Below are 19,756 nucleotides of genomic sequence, written 5' to 3'. Positions count from 1 at the left end.
CCATTATGGAGTAAGGGGAGTAGCTTACGATTGGTTCGCCTCTTACTTTAAGAACAGAAAGCAGAGGGTAATTCTCCGCAATATTGAGAGTGGTGGTGATGTTCAGTCCCAATGGGGCACTGTTAAGTGGGGCGTTCCCCAAGGGTCGGTGCTGGGGCCACTGCTGTTTCTTATTTATATAAATGATATGCCTTCTAGTATTACAGGTGATTCAAAAATATTTCTGTTTGCTGATGACACCAGCTTGATAGTGAAGGATCTTGTGTGTAATATTGAAACAGTAACAAATAATGTAGTTCATGAAATAAGTTCGTGGCTTGTGGAAAATAATTTGATGCTAAATCACAGTAAGACTCAGTTTTTACAGTTTCTAACTCACAATTCAACAAGAACCGATATTTTGATCAGACAGAATAGGCATATTATAAGCGAGACGGAACAGTTCAAGTTCCTAGGCGTTTGGATAGATAGTAAGCTGTTGTGGAAAGCCCATGTCCAGGATCTTGTTCAGAAGCTAAATGCTGCTTTATTTACCATTAGAACAGTATCTGAAATAAGTGACACTTCAACACGAAAAGTAGTCTACTTCGCATATTTTCATACGCTTATGTCGTATGGTATTATTTTTTGGGGTAATTCTTCTGATTCAAAAAGAGTATTTTTGGCTCAAAAACGGGCTGTTCGAACTATATGTGGTGTAAGTTCGAGAACCTCTTGTCGACCCCTATTCAAAAATCTGGGAATTCTAACATTGTCCTCACAGTATATATTTTCTTTAATGTCGTTTGTTGTTAGCAATATTAGCCTATTCCCAAGAGTTAGCAGCTTTCACTCAGTTAATACTAGGCTGAAATCAAATCTGCATGTAGAATGCACTTCCTTGACTCTTGTGCAGAAAGGAGTGCAGTATTCTGGTTCAAATGGCTCTGAGCACTATGGGACTTAACATCTTAGGTCATCAGTCCCCTAGAACTTAGAACTACTTAAACCTAACTAACCTAAGGACATCACACAACACCCAGCCATCACGAGGCGGAGAAAATCCCTGACCCCGCCGGGAATCGAACCCGGGAACCCGGGCGTGGGAAGCGAGAACGCTACCGCACGACCACGAGATGCGGGCACAGTATTCTGCTGCATCCATTTTCAATAAGCTACCACAAGAACTCAAAAATCTTAGCAGTAGCCCAAACTCTTTTAAGTCTAAACTGAAGAGTTTCCTCATGGCTCACTCCTTCTATTCTGTCGAGGAGCTCCTGGAAGAGCTAAAAAATTAAGCAAATTCCAGTGTTACATTGTTGATTTTCTTCATTTAAACTTACGACTTGTTACCTGAATATGTTTTTTTATATTTCATTTTATCTGTTTCTAATATCGTGTTATAATTTCATGTATTGACTCGTTCCATGACCATGGAGACTTCTCCTTAATTTGGTCCCACGGAACAATAAATAAATAAATAAATAAATAATACGGTGATACAAATGGAATTTTGGTCACAAATGTACAGGAAAAATTAGTTAATTAATTGGATTTAGCTTTTTATGAACCAAGTGAAGGCTTTAGTACCCTGACCTACTCCGTTTTTAAATGTTTCTTTACACCCGGAAATCCAAGGGCATTGTGCAAATTTAATTCTCGCAACACTGCAAAGATGAGTGCTCTAGATATTAGAGTCAGTGATGTTGAGAAAGAACCAAAACCATTAAATTGAACAACCTTCAGGAACCGGTGGAATCCCTACCAGTTTCTATACTGAATTTACTGCTGAGTTAGCCCGTATTTTAACTATAATCTATCATAGATCTCTTGAACGAAAGGCCGTACCCAGTAGTTGGTAGAAAGCACAGGTGACACCAATCTACAAGAGACCTGCTTCACGCCCACTAGCACGGATTCCAAATACATTGATCATGTGGAACCCAAATTGCACTTTACTCCCATGACGTATTGAAAGCAAGGCGAGGTTAAGTTGCTGCAGTATTTCTCGATTCCCGAAAAGCGTTGGACTCAATATCACGTCTATGCTTATTATCCCATGTAGGATCGTATTGGGTATCAAACAACATTTGTGACTAGATTGAGGTTTTTTTAGCAGGAAGGTAGTGAGTCATCAGCAGATGAAAAAGTGACTTTGGGTGTGCGCGCCATGGAAGTATGTTGGAACCCTTGCTGTTCATTTTGTATATTAACCCTTCCTGACGTAAATTTTTTCTGGAGGAAGGAAAATTTTTCGTTAAGTGGTAATGCTCTTTTGTGATTTTTTAATGATTTTAGATTCAAGATTGATATAAAAATACGTACCCGTTTTCAAAACATACTTTGTACACTTGGATTCATTTTATGGGTTAAAATAACTAATTACGAATTATTCTCTGTTGTAATAAATAACATATGATCAGTCATTAATTTCCATGCAAAATAAAAATATTCAATTATTCAGTGGAATACAGTGAACCAACCTCATCCATGTATTCTGGCAGTCACGACCTGCTGCGCACTGCTATATTGCCTTGTTGATATTTTCATAGTGATGCCTAACAGTTGGCAGCACTTGCGCACGATGAAAAGGTTGAATATTCACAAATGTGTACCTCAAGTTTCCAGTGGGAAAAATACTTCTGCTGCAACTAAGACACAATAAAAGTTAAAGTTCACAATTATAGCCAGAGGGTCTGAAAGGATTAATGATCTTGAGGGCATATCTATAATAACAAGTTGATCCATAATGAAGTGCTGTGAGAGAGGATGCACAAATATTCAATCAGATCTTGATAAGGTATCAAAGTGGTGCAAAGATTTGTAACTCACTTTAAATGTTCAGAAATGTAAAATTGTGCATTTCACAAAAGAAAAAAAAATGTAATATCCTGTGACAATACATCAGTAGGTTACAGTTGGAATCTATCAACCCATACAAATACTTGGATGTAACACTTTGTAGGGATATGAAATGGAATGATCACGATGGCTCAGTAGCGGATAAAGCAGGTGGCAGACTTCGGTCTATTGGTAGAACACTAGCGAAATGTAATCAGTCTACAAAGGAGGTTGCTTACAAATCACTCCTGTGACCTGTCCTAGGATATTGCTAAAGTGTGTGGGACCACCACCAAATAGGACTAACAGGGGATACTGAACGTATACAGAGAAGGGAAGCGTCAATGGTCACAGATTTGTTTGACCCTTGGGAGAGAGTGACAAAGATGCTGAAGAAACTGAACTGGCAGACTCCTGAAGATAGGAGTAAACTATCGTTGGGAAGCCTACTTACAAAGTTTCAAGAACTGGCTTTAAATGATGACTCTAGGAATATAATATAACCCCTAATATTGCTAATGAACTCAGTGTATCTGTGGGCAATATGCACGTTTCTTGTCATGAGCGACCATACTACCATACTATGAGACTTGTTCATACTGGAGGTCAAGGCATGAAAAAAGTCGCAAAATCAGAAGACTGAACCTGTCCCACGCACTTGATACTGTTTCATGAGAACTGTCATTCCTGTGCCACGTAGTTATAGAGACGGATCAGGTAACAACAAAAACAAAGCAAGCGTGCATGGTATGAAATACACATCATCGTTCCCTTCATCCAAGAAACTGAAACCAGCTCCATCGACGAAAAATCTCATGAACGTATCCTTTTGAGTCCACGAGGGTATGCTGTTTGATTTTCTGACCAAAGGAATATCTGTGGATTTTCTTATTTTGACCCTCTCTTATGGGAGCCATTTCATAAAAATTGCCCGAGACCTTCTTTCAATAGGTAGCATGTACAGGATGACAATTAGTGAGCTATATGAAATAAAATCGTCATAACTTCTGTACGGTTTGCGTTAGGGCGTTCAAACTGCACAGTTGGCCATGGGACATGATGAGAACTGTATGGTTTGGTTTGGTGACGAACCCCACTTTCATTTGGATGGGTTTGTCAATAAGCACAACTGGCGCATACGGGAGACTGAGAATCCGCATTTCGCGATCGAAAAGCCTCTTCGCCCTCAACGGGTGATTCTACGCAGTGTAATGTTCAATCAAAGAATAATCACTGAGATGGCACAGTGACTACCGGACAGTACGTGAAGGTTTTGGAAGATGATTTCATCCTCATTATCCAAAGTGACCCTGATTTCGACAAGATGTGATTCGTGCAAGACGCAGCTCGACCCCATCGAAATAGGAGAGTATTTGACGTCCTTTAGGAGCACTTTGGGGACCAGATTCTGTCTTTGGGGCACCCAGAGGACACTGGCATGGGCCTCAATTGGCCGCCATATTCTCTGGATCTGAACACATGCGGCCCCTTTTTGTGGGGCTATATTAAAGATAAGGTGTACAGCGATAACCCCAAAACCGCTGCTGAGCTGAAAAAAGCCATACAGGAGGTCATCGACAGCATCGATGTTCCGACACTTCAGTGGGTAATGCAGGATTTCGCTATTCGTCTGCGTCACGTCATCATCAATGACGGCAGGCATATGGAGCATGTTATAACCTATAACCTGAATCTGAATATCTGTAGTGACGTTTTCATGTTGGATAAAGTGTGTGCATGCCGTAGTCCGTAACTAATTTACGTTTTTTGATATAGTTTAATAATTGTCACCCTGTAGCTGTATGATAATATGAAAATACGCCAGACCAACACCGCACATCAATAGTTGCGGTGCTAGGGTTGTCCCTACCACATTCATTGAGAAACTAACATGCCTCTCTGGCTAAGATCTTGAGTACACTCTGGACTTCACATTATGTTCAACAATGACTACTTGCCAGAAGCAATAGTGCAGATATGAATGTGTTTATGATGCCGCCTCTCAGAACCAGCATGTGCGCCTTCCATTTACTACTGGCACCAGCTTAAATCCAATGTATTGGGTTATGATCCCAGCCTCCTACAGGCCCACATCACTTCAATGAGATGGCAAGGTGTCGGTGTTGGAATGTCGTGTTTGTCTTCTTACTTCCAGTTGAGATCTTGTAGACAATGTTCCAAGATGGACCTGTGAGAGTGCAGCGAGAACCTGGCCATATCACACCACACACAATACACATTTATACAAGGAAACACAAGTACTTTCTAAAGTATGTTTACTAACATTTTAAGTTATTAAAACACTACTTTTATTTAACAGCTACCTCTTTACTGATCCAAAAAAAATATTGTGTTAGTTTGATGCAACTCAGTTAAATTCAGAAATAACTGAAAACAATGCCTGAGTGAGTGTTAATGATGGTCTCTGTATTACTTAATACAGATTTGTTTCTTAGCTTTTTGTTTGTGTTAATTTTTTACAATATTTAAATATACACAATATATTTTGTCACCATGAATGTCAAATTTGCTTTCAGTGTGATGAACTTCCTGTGAAGTCTAACTATAGAAATGCCAAGGGAGTGTACGTCTTAAGGAGAAAGAAGAATTATGAAGTTGCTGGAATACTTGATGACAGAATTTGCGGCCTGAAGAAGAAGCTGGACGTGCTACGACACCAATCGAGGGTGGTAAGTACGGTGTTTGCACCAGTTTAACCGGAAGTCGTTACCTCGGTTTGATGTTAAATGTTTTCACGTTTCCGCTTTTTTGCAGGCACAAAGACGAATGAAAAAACTCGCAAGTGAGTATCAAGAGCTACTTCAGAGTGTTTTTTCTACGCAAAGAAAAGATTTGGGTGATAATTTGTCGTCAAAGGTGAGCAAATGGTGAAATGCTTTCGGAATAATAATCGCCGCAACGAGTTTCTCACTTACCTTGTGTTTCAACAGCAAGTATGCTCGCTAGAGAACCAGATACATCGTGTGGAGATGAACATGATGGAAGCAGAGCATGTGAAAAAGAAGTACCGTTCTATTCGAACGAGTCTCCTTGATGACAGCGTTGAGTTTGAGAGCACACTGAAAAGACTGGAAAACATGATACAAAAGCAACAAGAGGAAATAAATCATCTACAGGTTACTACTTTATAATTGAGACATTTAGTTAAGACTGTGAGAAAGACATTCCAACTTACTAAAATGGAAAAAGGTTACGGTTTTTCATTTTATTTCTTTATTAGCTCCAACTATGGCTGTTGCCATGTTGGTGAATGTACTGTTTGGTCACGGTAGCTTGATGATGTCGCTGGTGTTGCCAGAAGCGGAGAAAATCGGCACTACGTGAAGGTTATTCATTTGTCTCCGAGCGCTACCAACGTCTAGCTGCCTCTAGATGCGAACCATAGTAAACAATTCCGTAAGCATTTGTGAGGTGCTTAGATTAGAACAAAAACTTACTCAAGCTTATTTCTTCAAGTCACTGGGGCAAGTTTATTTTAGGAACTCGCTGCAAGTAGATGTTACAAAAGAGCAGTTATTCTCAAAAACCAGAGCAATCGCCACTGTTGTTGCATTATTATTAATGAATAAAACTCGTGACGAAACACTAAAATAAAAAAAACTGAAGAAAAGTTAGAGGAGCGCATATTGATGTTACCAAGAAACACTATTCAGTTAACTAAAATCAGAGGACCTCACTTAGATTAAGAACTTTGAGGATGTCGTATGCAAATTTCGAACGTCTCTTATCTATTGTATAATCAAGTATTCGATAATAGGAAACAAAAATGGGGGGCGGTATCTCGCCAAGAGACTACCGTTTAATTACACTTCGATTTTTGCTAGCAGTATTTACTACTTCTATCACAAATTTGACGCATATATGTTTACTGCCTACAGGAAAATTAAAGAGACCTTTGGAGAAAAGAGATCTACCTGCATGAAGATCAAGAGCTAAGATGGAAACCCAGTTCTAAGCAAAGAAGGGAAAGCAGAAAGGTGGAAGGAGTATATAGAGGGTCTATACAAGGGCGACCTTCTTGAGAACAGTATTATGGAAATGGAAGAGGATGTAGATGAAGATGAAATGGGAGATATGATACTGCGTGAAGAGTTTGACAGAGCACTGAAAGACCTGAGTTGCAACAAAGCTCCGGGAGTAGACAACATTCCATTAGAACTACTGACAGCCTTGGGAGAGCCAGTCCTGACAAAACTCTACCATCTGGTGAGCAAGATGTATGAGACAGGCGAAATACCCTCAGACTTCAAGAAGAATATAATAATTCCAATCCCAAAGAAAGCAGGTGTTGACAGATGTGAAAATTACCGAACTATCAGTTTAATAGGTCACAGCTGCAAAATACTAAGGTGAATTCATTACAGACGAATGAAAAAACTGGTAGAAGCCAACCTCAGGGAAGATCAGATTCCCTAGAAATATTGGAACAGGTGAGACAATACTGACCTTACGACTTATCTTAGAAGAAAGATTAAGGAAAGGTAAACCTACGTTTCTAGCACTTGTAGACTTAGAGAAAGCTTTTGACAATGTTGACGGGAATACTCTCTTTCAAATTCTGAAGGTGGCAGGGGTAAAATACAGGGAGCGAAAGGCTATTTACAATTTGTACAGAAACCAGATGGCGGTTATAAGAGTCGAGGGGCGTGAAAGGGAAGCAGTGCTTGGGAAGGGAGTGAGACAGGGTTGTAGCCTCTCCCCGATGTTATTCAATCTGTATATTGAGCAAGCAGTAAAGGAAACAAAAGAAAAATTCGGAGTAGGTATTAAAATCCATGGAGAAGAAATAAAAACTTTGAGGTTCGCCAATGACATTGTAGTTATGTCAGAGACAGCAAAGGACTTGGAAGAGCAGTTGAACGGAATGGACAGTGTCTTGAAAGGAGGATATAAGATGAACATCAACAAAGAAGAAGAGAAATTTGTGGCACAACTTGACTAGAAGAAGGGATCGGTTGGTAGGACATGTTCCGAGGCATCAAGGGGTCACCAATTTAGTACTGGAGGGCAGCGTGGAGGGTAAAAATCGTAGAGGGAGTCCAAGAGACGAATACACTAAGCAGATTCAGAAGGATGTAGGTTGTAGTAGGTACTGGGAGATGAAGAAGCTTGCACAGAATAGAGTAGCATGGAGAGCTGCATCAAACCAGTCTTTGGACTGAAGACCACAACAACAAATACGTTTACAGTAACAAATAAAGTATCAGCTAAAATTTAAAAACCTTTATACTGCCGTTCTACTTTGCCTTCTGGTGAAACAAATTGATTGGTAAACTCATATTCCACCCAGTTCTGTGACTGTATGGATAATGCGCCATACCGCAGCAGGAAGGTTAACAATAGTATGATTTCAGGATTACGATGTTAAACTGGTTGCAAGACGTGCAAATAAACTGCAACGACTCTCTATGAGGAAGGTTGAATTGTTATCTCCAATAAAGGAAAACAAACCAACCTTGAAAGTGTGAGTCGTGGATAAAATCGCTGAGAACAGAGGCCACAAAGGCCGCCTTACAGCTGCGATCTACATCCGAAAGAATTGGCATAGGCCAAAATAAAACACAGTTTCAGGGAGAATAATGTCGCTGGTTACATGTCGAAGGAAAGATTGCAGTGTCTTGTTAATACTGCTTTCCTTTCAATTAGTGCACGGGCTGGAAAGGTCACTGCAGGAAAGTGCAGCAGTTGCAGCAAGAGTATTGGACACGAGATAGAATAATGTTGGCGGCCAGCGATGAAGTTATCATCAATACCATGCCTTCAAGCGATGATGCTGATGATGATATTGAAACAAACGTAAATGACAGCGATTTTTAGTGAACATAATTTTGACAGTATCTTCAGGCACAATTACGAGGGTCGTTCAATAAGTAATGCCTCACATTTTTTTCTCAGAACGTATTTATTGTTAAGAGTCAGACAATATACATCAACATGTCTTGTCCATGTCCTATTTTTCTACGTAGTCTCCATCACGTTCTATGGCCGTACGGCAACGTTGTGGAAGAGCATGTACTCCCCGCTGGCAAAAGCTCTTGTCCTGTAGGCGTAGTAGCCATGTTTTCAATGCATAACTGAACCTCCCGTCATCTTCAAAGCGCGTTCGCTGTAGAGAATCTTTAACTGGCCCAAAGAGATGGAAGTCCGAATGACGCCATCACAATCCTAGAAGACTGTCACCATGACGTTTCTGGCAGAGGGGGTTGTCTTGAATTTCTTCTTTTGTGGTGAATGAGGGTGATGTCACTCCATGGATTGCCTTTTTGTTTCTGTTGCAAAGTGGTGCACCCAGATTTCGTCCCCCGTAACGATCCGTGACCGGAAGGCCTCTCTGTCGGTCTCAAAACGCTACAGCAATTCAGATGAAATTGCCTTTCTTTGAATCTTGTGGTCCACTGCGATCATTCGTGGAACCCATCGTGAGCACCTCTTTGAATATCCGAGAGTCTCGATCATTGCAGACGCACTTCCAAGCTGACCGACATCTGTAGTGCTAACTGTAGAGTTGTGATGCGCCGGTCGGCACGAATAATGACATCTGCACGGTTCAGCATGTCTGGAGCAGTGGCTGTGACAGGACGTCCCGAGCGTGGCTGATCATGGAACTCTTTTTGTGCATTTCCTGAGGCTCTAACTTTCTTTATCCATCGCCCAAATGTACTGCTATCAACTCCAGCCATACACTGCACACAAACGTTTATGGATGTCCACCACGGTTTCTTTTTCTGCGCACAAGAATTCAATAACAGCACGCTGCTTGCAACGTGAGCCGTATGTAGACGCCAATTTGGCGCTGTACTACAGCTCTACTATCTGTCAGAATGGTTCGAAACAAGGACGTTTGTCTGTGTATATTAATGGCTTTTTTTTTTTAAATGTGGGTCATTACTTATGAACAATCCTCGTAATAGCACTTTGTGAACATTACTGCTGTCTGCGTTTAATAAATGCAACAGATTCCAAATATCAGTTTTTTTCATTAGATTCATAGAGTCGTAAGTCGCACATTCATCTCCATTCATTTTTCATTGTTTTCGATACACAAATAATCCGTAAGTTATAGGTAAAACTTTCGGGCATGAATATGTCAACGAATTAGGTGTTTCCCGATCCCACACAGATGTCACTTAAGCGGCCAATAATTCCGCGAGTGCCGTCTGTGATTTCGTGTTAAGTACAAAACACGGGTAGCAGTCGACGCTGCCTTCCTCTTGCAGCTCCTCCCCCACCCCCCTCAGCAGCCGTAATGCGGGGGCACGGCCGTTCCCGACAGCCATCGCGCCGATCGTCAACTTATTGTGAACAAACAGTAATATTAACATATCCCACAGTATGTCACAAAGGTACACTTCATATTGTTTTACAGTAATTTACATTTCAAACTACGCTTTATAACTTAGTTTTTTTACATATTACTTACGTATACATTTAAGTGGTTATAATTTATCGTCAAATGTGAGAAAATGGTGGAATAGTTTCGGAATAATTATCGCTGAGACGAGTTACTCACCTAACCTGCGTGACAGAACAGACACCTTTCAAATCCTCACATTTCTGGAAAAGCGCGACGGCTCCTTGACGTTTGTTTCAGTGCGTCTGCACTAATATCGTCCGAACTACCATGGGAATCAATAATTTGTGGGTAAGAGGTTAATAGACGAAGGATGGTGCACTGTAGCTTGCAATAAATTGGAAATTCGAGTCGCTTGGGGACTGTCCGGAAGCCCAAAGCAGTTAAAGCAACTGCTCATGAGAAGCAGTAAATCTGGGTTCGAGTCCTGATCTGGCACAAATATTCAAATTTCGCCATTGTATTACCACAATGCCATATGCGGCGGAGAGTCATGAATTCCCACCCGGCCCTTCCCTTTGTTTCCCCACTCTCTATTTCATATAAAGTTACTATTATATTCACATTTATCTTTATTTTCCTTGACATTTTCCCATTTGTAAACCAAATATTTAAATCTGTTGTTGCTTTCTGGGAAAGGGATGATAATATACCCTGGTAAATTATTCTAATATTTTACTCCTCTACCACCACCGTTATTGTTTCAGCACTAAATATTTACTTTATAATTGAGCCATGTGATTCGATGAGCGATAATCCCGCCGCCGGTATGAGTCGCCACCTACTGGGCCGATGGGGGGAGAGAGAGGTAAGTGTCGAAACAAACTCAGCACAATAGACTGTAGGGTGGTAGGACTGGACCAAAGTTACACATCAGGCAATCACCATCGACAGCTGAACCGAACATTTTATTTGGTACCTCTAAACAAGAGAACTTGACAAATAAAACCATCACATGTTTAAAACTACCACACATCTTTAAAATTTACCATTCGGGATAAAATAAATACTTCAGTTTTAAACATTCATAAAAATGCGGCACTTGTGGCCTATCACACATTTACTGAAATGAGTTAAATTTTATACACTCTAAATTGTAATCAAGCTGAAGAACAATTTACTAAAATCTAACTAATGTACTCTGTCATTACGACATTGATCGTTATTATTAAAATAATATAGGAGTTCAGACAACAATCAGATACCATGGCACACAACAGGTTACTTAAATGTTAGGCACCAAATAATTTGGCATATAAAATATAAAATTTCATGTGAGCAAACAAGCTCGTGAGATTCAACAACTACGCTCAGAAAACGAATGCCTGCCCACTCAGCTGTTTCCAACACAGGCTCGACATGTACCCCCAGACGGGAGCAGCAACGGTCATGAATGAGCACGAGAGAATCCCAGAATTAGTGGGTATCTACAACAGACTGACATCTGCCTTAAGTAACTAGAAACACAATAACTCATTACAACACATCAATTGTCTGCCCCGATAGCTGAGTGGTCAGCATTACGGATTGCTGTCCTATGGGCCCGGGTTCGATTTCCAGCTGGGTCGCCCAATGTGATGTCGAATGTAAGAAGACCTGCACCAAGGCGGCCAGACCTGCCCCATAAGGGGCCTCCCGGCCAATGACGCCAAACGCTCATTTCCATTTCCATCAGTAAACTTAAACATGAAATAAATTACAATATCGATCTACTGTCATTGAAGGAATCCTAATACCACCATCAGTAAAATCCGTTTCAGGCTATTAAACATACAATAACAACAGGCCTCTCAATAACTGGCAAGAATTTAGGAAACTACTGATTTCAAAATTATACATGTGTCTGACAGACACACTATTAGTTCAAACAGAAATGTAACAGTAATGTTATTACAATTGAGAGATAAATATATCCAGGGAAATATTTTGTCTATATATATCAATAGCGACTGGCCATCTTAACTCCATGGTGTGATATAAATACAATAACCAGATGGTACTCAAACAAGGGCCAGCAAACTTATTTCAGTGACGGTTAAACCCTGACAGTAGGGATCTACAACGGAGTGTCTCAGCACTCCAGGTCCTCGTAAATGTTAATGATCACACCACATACACCTTAAAACATAACGTATTAAACCAATTAAAATCAACACATTGAAGGCCAGACTCAGTAGGAATAGCGACGGCTGCCCAAGAACATACAGTCAACCGCACAGAATCCAGTAGTAGTTTCCGACCACAATTTACAGGACAAGCAAGGCCCTTACCCTCTTGCCTGCTAGACGATGCCAGCCGCCGCAGATCCCGATGTCCAGGTGACATGAAGCAAGCGGAAAACGCCAACGGCTTCCCAGTAATGTCTCTTTCCACGCCGGCAATATTTGCCACGATGCCGTCACCCGGGCAACAGCCCCCTTTAGACGTGCCCTGCTTGCTGGCTGACACCAGACCTTAGCTGTCCGCCATAGTTCGCAAAACGCCGCTACTGCTCGGTATCCAAAAGCAAAATCACCCCCCTCTACCTCAGCTTTTCCTCCCGTTCCCAATCGACCCAATAGGTGGCGCCAGCGTGCACTCTGCGCACACCGCCGGAAAGATGACCCACACCGGCGTCGGAAATATCGCTGATCGAGCCACACGGTTTATCCTCCTCCTCTGAAAATGGAAACCACCCCGCACCCCCCATTCATCCAAGACAAAATACAAGAGATGGCTCCCTCCTTTGACCTGAGAGATGTGGACCCTTGAGGGTTTTCCCATCCGACTATTCCGAACCAGTAAACTAACTGGTTCAAGACCTGTAACATCTGGCAGGGTCCCACGAAACGTGGTAACTTGCTCGAGATTTTGTCTTTGTCGTTCTCCCTGCTGAAAAATTACGAATAAAAACTGTCGCCCCTGTCTGGACCTTAAATGGGTGGCACCCGTCATTGTAGCGCTGGGCTAATTTCCGGTGTGCAAGCTCGATGTTTTTCCTGGCACATTTCCAATTCTGCTGAATGAGCTCGCTGGTCACCTCCTCAGGCAGTAAATCATTGATGGACTACAATTTGGCGAGTGAGGAGTTCACAGGATAACTAAAGGAGTTGAAGGCTAAGTTCAACCAAGGGATCGTCTCGTACCATCTTCGCTGTGACTTCCGGTGGAATGCTATGAGAGCAGCCTTAAGATTGCAATTCACTCTTTCCGCAAATGAAGGTTGCGGATAGTAGGGAATAGTAATGACGTGATATATCTAGCACTTTCGAATCAAAATCTCTTAAACTGGTGCGGCACGAAAGCACGGGCCTTATCACTAACAAGCGACCTTGGTGGATCAAAAAATGTTAGCCAGATGGCGAACAGTTAAACCCGTTGTTATTCCACTGCTAGGGATGAGCCGTACTAAGCATGTGAACGCATCCACCACTACCAATATATACCTATTGCCATTCCGCTTTCTCGGTAATGGTCCAAATAATCAACGAACACCTTGTCCATTGGTGCACTCTCCCTGGTAGATTGCAGCAACCCTATCCTCGCATTAGCGTTGGGCTTGGACTCCTTATAGATGTGGCATTGCTCTACTAACCTACGAATGTCCTTATACAATGTCGCGCAGGGTAGGTGCTCCCGAATGTTAGCAATAGTCTTGGCGACTCCAAAATGGCCTCCCGCAACAGAATTATTGAAATAATGGAAAATCGCAGGGATTAGTTCACACGGCAGACATATCTCAACCCTTCCATCGCTCTTAGTTTGGTAGCATACGATGCCCTTTCCTATGCTATAGCCTGGCACCTGCTTCCCTTCTAGGAACTGCTGTTTTATGGAACTCAAGGTAGGATCTATGCCTTGCTTTTCTCTCAAACTGCCAGACAACTCCAGAACTTCAGTTAGAACACCCATAACCAGACTTACATTCCCTACTGGTCTCTTCCCTGTCCCTCCTCAAACATCCGACTCAGCGCGTCCACTATAGAATTTTCCATTCCCCTTATATGTTTAACTCTGAATCTGAAGGCTGATATGCGGACTGCCCACTGGGCGATACGTCCGGTTTTCCTGTGACGGTCTAGTACCCAGCTGGTTGTCGGTCTCCAAGTCAAATGTCTATGTTCTAGGTAGAAACAAAAACTTTCTAAAGCGAAGAGTACTGCCAACGCTTCCCATTCGTACGCAGAATATTTTAACTCGGTAGGTGAGAGTGTCCTGGATGCATACGCTATCAGACGACATTGACCTTCATCCTCCTAGAGCAGCACTGCTGCCACCCCAGAATTAGACGCGTCCGTCTCAACAATAAAATGCTTACCAAAATCTGGTAGAGCCAACACAGGTGGATTGGCTAAGGCCTAATTAATGACATCGAATGCAGATTGCTGGGATTCGCCCCACTGAAAATCCACGTTCTTCTTCCAAAGTTGGTTTAGGGGAGCAGCTAATTGCGCAAAATGGGGCACAAATTTACGAAATAAGTTTGCCATCCCTATAAATCGGGCGACTCCCTTCTTAGTCTTAGGAGGCGGAAACTTATGTAGATCCCTCGTACTCCCCTGGTCAATCCTCACGCCCCCTGCTGAGACCAAATGACCCAAAAACGAAATTTCGTTGCGTGCCAAACTTATCTTAGAAGGCTTGACCACGAGCCCAGCTTCCGGCAAGCAGAGTAGGACTTGATCCAAATGCTGAAGATGCTCCTCAAACGTAGGACTATGTACTACCACATCGTCCAGGTAATTATAAACAAACTTGTACTTGACAGCCCCCCAAGATGCTAGCTAGCAGCCGAGATAGGACTGCCGCGCCCGTGGACAACCCAAATGGCACCCGATTAAACTCATAAAGGTTCCAGTCCGTGCTAAATGCAGTGACTGGTTTAGACTCTTCAGATAACGGAATCTGGTAGTAAGCGTGGTTGAGATCCAGGATGGTAAAGACCCTTGCCCCCACAAACCAGGTAAAACAATGGTGCAAGTCAGGCAACGGCACCGACTGCAAAACAACCTTCTGGTTTAATCGTCTGTAGTCCACTACCGGGCGATACCCAGCCTCTGCCTTAGGCACCAAAAACATCGGAGAAGCATAAGGAGAGGTTGACTTCCTGATCACTCCTTCCTCCAACATCTTATCCACTAACTGGCGTAACGCCTCCATCTTTGGCGGTGACAATCTTTACAGTGGTTGTCGAAGTGGCACATCATTGGCCAAGCGTATATGGTAACGAATTTTATCTGACACACCGAGCTTATTAGTCAGCACATCAGGAAAACGACTCAGAAGCGCCAATAATTGCTCTGCCTGACTACCTGGCAAATGACTGAGCCCAAATTCAGAATCCTGAACAGATATATTGTTTACCTCGGTCTGCCCCTGACATGAACACAAGCTAAACTTCTTCGCAGATGCGAACGGAAAATAAGACATCCTACTCGCGTAATCTAACACCAAACCCATCCGTTGTATCGAATCACAGCCCAATAACAAATTAACAGACAGGTTTTCCACCACTAACAAATGAATCGGCCACGAAAACCCCTGTATCGATGCACTTCCCTGGCAACAGCCCATGAATGCCAACCCTTGCTCATTAACTGCACGACATCCCTCTGAGGTCGGTTGCAATGGGGGTAGCTTACATACCGAACGATACTTCTGGTACCATTGAGGTCTAACAAGGACACACTGCTCCCAGAATCTACTAACACACAGACTGGCTTATGGTTCAAGGTACCACACATGAACGGCAGCGGATGGCTACCAACTGTTCTTAGGCGATTACATCGCTTCATCGGACGCTCCTGACTAAAGGTGTCCATATTCTTTAACCGTTAGCTACTCGGGTGCGGTTTCCGTCTCTCTGGACAAGCACGCACCAAATGCTCGAAACTGCCACACCGAAAACAGCTCCTATTGCCAACATCATTTATCTTCCCTTCAATACGATCAGGTTGCACCGAGGTAGTTATAGGATCTGCCTCTAGCACCCTGGCTCTCTTACTTTCAGTAAAACGAAGCCCCTCGATCTGATAAACCGAAGTCTCAAGTTCACTGAAGGTAGTTGGCTTAGGGGCAAACATAACCCGCGACCTGTCCTCTGGTCTGATGCCCTGCAATAAACTCTCTACAGCCTTCCTCTTAGTTATATTTAAATCCAGCGCTTTAATGGCGGCACAAATTTCATCAATATACTGTTCGAGGGTCTCGGTTTGACGCTGGACACGATAAAAATATTGGCCTGCCAAATCATGTTTAATGCGTGGAGTAAATTTACGTTCAATGATCTTCCGCCGCAAATCGGAAAGGCTACCCTTAACTCGCAATACTTCACCAATAATAATACTCAATGACTCCTTTGCCAAAGGATAAATGAGTTGAAGAATAACCAGGTGGTCAACACCTAGTGCATCGCTGTGCGTTTCCGAACGTACCAATAACCACAGAACCTCGACAACATGTGGCAGCTCGTCTACCACCAAAATCCCAGAATTAAAAGAAATATAGGATTGGGTAAGTTAGCAAATGGCTCAAACAATGGCTGCCCAACCATCGTTAATTTCCCTGCCAGCTCCGATTCATTCACTGGTTCTTGAACCAATGTACCTCCTCCTACGCTCTCTTCCCTCTGCAACCCTACTGCATTAGGATCAAACTGCAATGCCATAGGTCTCTGACGCAACTCGCCAATATTGGCCTTCTGTTCAGGGGTAAACTTCAACTGTTCTAAATCTCCCAATCTATTAATCCAGTGAATGAACTGGGATGGAACCCAGCTACTCTGTGTACGGGAAGGGTTACTGTCCCTCATAAACTCAAGATTCTCCCACACACCGGAAAGCGACGCAGCACACATGGACCACACTGACCCTACGTCACCAATGCCTTCCCCAGCGAGGCATACCGAACGGTCCAAAACTCCCCGCAATCGTGCGCTCGGATCCGTCACCGTCCCATCAGTAGGCGCCCCACGTATCTTAAGCTCATAAACTAGCTGCCCTCTCCTCAACTGGCTCAATCCCGGACACCCCAGGGGCTGCGGGTGACTGGCTTCGTCGTCCTGTTACATAATACAGCCAACAGAGATTTCTCACACAAAGATAACTAAAAGTTAAGATAAATAACCTAATTTATCACCCCGTAGAATAATGGAAGGTGATGCCTGACCCAGGGACCCAGCAACGTAACCACGCTCTGCTACCAATTAATTGTCGAAACAACATGTAATTCCACCTTTTACGCAACGACACAAGCTCAGCACAATAGGCTCTGCTACCAATTAAGTGTCGAAACAACATGTGATTCCACCTTTTACGCAACGATACGAGCTCAGCACAATAGACTGTAGGGTGGTAGGACTGGACCAGAGCATCACATCAGGCAATCACCACCGACAGTTGCACCCAACATTTTATTTGGTACCTCTAAACAAGAGAACTTGACAAATAAAACCATCACATGTTTAAAACTACCACACATCTTTAAAAATTACCATTCAGGTGAAAATAAATTACTTCAATTTTAAAGATTCATAAAAACGCGGCAGTTATGGCCTACTACACATTTACTGAAATGAGTTAAATTTTGATATACTCTAAATTGTAATCAAGTTGAAGAACAATTTACTAAAATCTAACTTATGTACTCTTTCATTACGACAGTGATTGTTATTATCAAAATAATTCAAAGTTCAGTCAACAATCAGATACCGTGGCACACAAAAGGTTACTTAAATGGTAGGCACCACATAATTTAGCATATAAAATATAAAATTTCATGTGAGCAAACAAGCTCGTGAGATTCAACAACTCCGCTCAGAAAACGAACGCCCGCCCACTCAGCTGTTTCCAATACAGGCTCGACATGGACCCCCAGACGGGGGCAGCAACAGTCACGAATGAGCACGAGAGAATCCCAGAACTAGTAGTTATGTACAACAGACTGACATCTGCCTTAAATAACTAGAAACACAATAACTCATTACAACACATCATCAGTAAAATTAATACATGAAATTAATTACAATATCGATCTACTGTCATTGAAGGAATTCTAGTACCAACATCAATAGAATCAGTTTCGGGCTATTACACACACAACAACAATAATGATGGTCTTCCCTTCCCTTATACCTCTATCTATAGATGGTTTGCATCTTATATCTTCGCATGCATATTGGTAAATATGGGCTAGTCTAATTCTTTCCCTTCTATTAGCTTTCTCATTTCAGCTTCTGATCAGTTCTCTGACACTAATTGTCCTCCTGTAGCCACCAGTTACGTACCTAAGTGCTTTGTGTTGCTTTCCTTTCCGCTTTGAGTGGTATGTTTGCGAAGGTTCCCATATTCTTGCAGCATGCTCGAACTTAGGTCTTAACAAGGAACAAGTGGGCTTCCTTCAATGACCGTTCAGCACCACTGTTAACATATGCAGAGACTTATCTAGCTGCCTCGTTGTTGGCAGCTTCACACTACATGAATATTCAGTCACATCCAGAAGATGAGATTTGCAGGGGAATGAGTAGTGGGAGTTCCTGCTAAAGCGAATTCAGCCTATTGACTGAAGTGAGATGGAGATGTGCGTGTCTGGATGAAGTTCCCTCGGTGGATATACAGGGTGTCCCACGATGAATGGTCAGATGAGCACATGTTCGTCTTTGCTACTCTGAAACACATCTTTTCTACTGAACAAGTTCTCATAGCTATTAAGCTAAGCATTTTAGAGCCTATGTTTGCTTGACCTTTTTGCTTCGAATGATCGTTTGTGTCATATCCCTGAATACTGACCATTCCTCCTGGATACTCTGTGTAGGATAAGAGGCTGACTAGAGACTACACCTTTTCCTGACAGGACATGTTGTGGAAGGGCTTCTCATAGCCTTATTGGCTGCCTTGGTACATTGTACTTCAAGTATTATTCAGAGGCTGACTGGAGGGACTAGAGAGCCTTTCCGTTTATGGTCTTAAACTGTGTCCTAAGCCCTTCATTGGCTTCTCATGACGTAATGCATTTCCTACCACGAGATTTCTCTTTTCCTTTCTCGCAGCTCCCAATCTCTGTTTCAGTTTCCCCCCTTTATTGCCCAAGGACCGTGCATCATTCATTCTGTCACAACACTTCTTTGCCAAATTGGTTTTGTCGCCTTACTTATTCCTTTATCGTTAAAGGAGCTTTCGCCATTAATTCTGTAGCATTGCGTACTTCACAGGTTCTCTTGTTTGCTCACATCTCTGCCCTGACTGTGTGGCACTCTGTGACCGGTTCTGCCACAGCTGATCTCTCTGTTTACTTGAGTTACTTTCAGTATTGTTTCAAGGACTTGGCTTGTCATTGTGGATACGACAACAGTGTTGTTGTTTTTGTAGTCCTTAGTCCGAAGACTAGTTTGATACGGCTCTCAACAATACTGTATCCTGTGGAAGCCTCTTCATCTCTCCATAACTGCTGCAAACTACATCCATTTGGAACTACTTACTGTAGTCAAGCCAATGTCTCCTCTACAATATTTACCCCTCACACTTATCTCCTTTCCAAATTAACAAATCCTCGATCCCTTGGGATATATCCTATCAACTGGTCCCTTCT

The 19,756-nt window shown here is 42.5% G+C and overlaps 1 protein-coding gene across 1 annotated transcript in view; it reads left to right on the top strand.

The window, feature by feature from the left end:
- The window catches only part of LOC126471419 (outer dynein arm-docking complex subunit 3), a 355,522-nt gene that overhangs the window by 68,736 nt on the left and 267,030 nt on the right, over window positions 1-19,756 (top strand). The window contains exons 3-5 of the mRNA XM_050099557.1: window positions 5,358-5,510; window positions 5,596-5,697; window positions 5,772-5,957. Of these exons, the coding sequence (XP_049955514.1) occupies window positions 5,358-5,510; window positions 5,596-5,697; window positions 5,772-5,957 (441 nt within the window). The remainder of the gene's footprint in view (window positions 1-5,357; window positions 5,511-5,595; window positions 5,698-5,771; window positions 5,958-19,756) is intronic.

The sequence above is a fragment of the Schistocerca serialis genome, chromosome 3 (genome assembly GCF_023864345.2).
Source record: "Schistocerca serialis cubense isolate TAMUIC-IGC-003099 chromosome 3, iqSchSeri2.2, whole genome shotgun sequence".
Classification (NCBI taxonomy): Eukaryota; Metazoa; Arthropoda; class Insecta; order Orthoptera; family Acrididae; genus Schistocerca; species Schistocerca serialis.
Note: the sequence above shows the minus strand (reverse complement) of the source record. Positions and strands in the feature narration are given on the sequence as shown.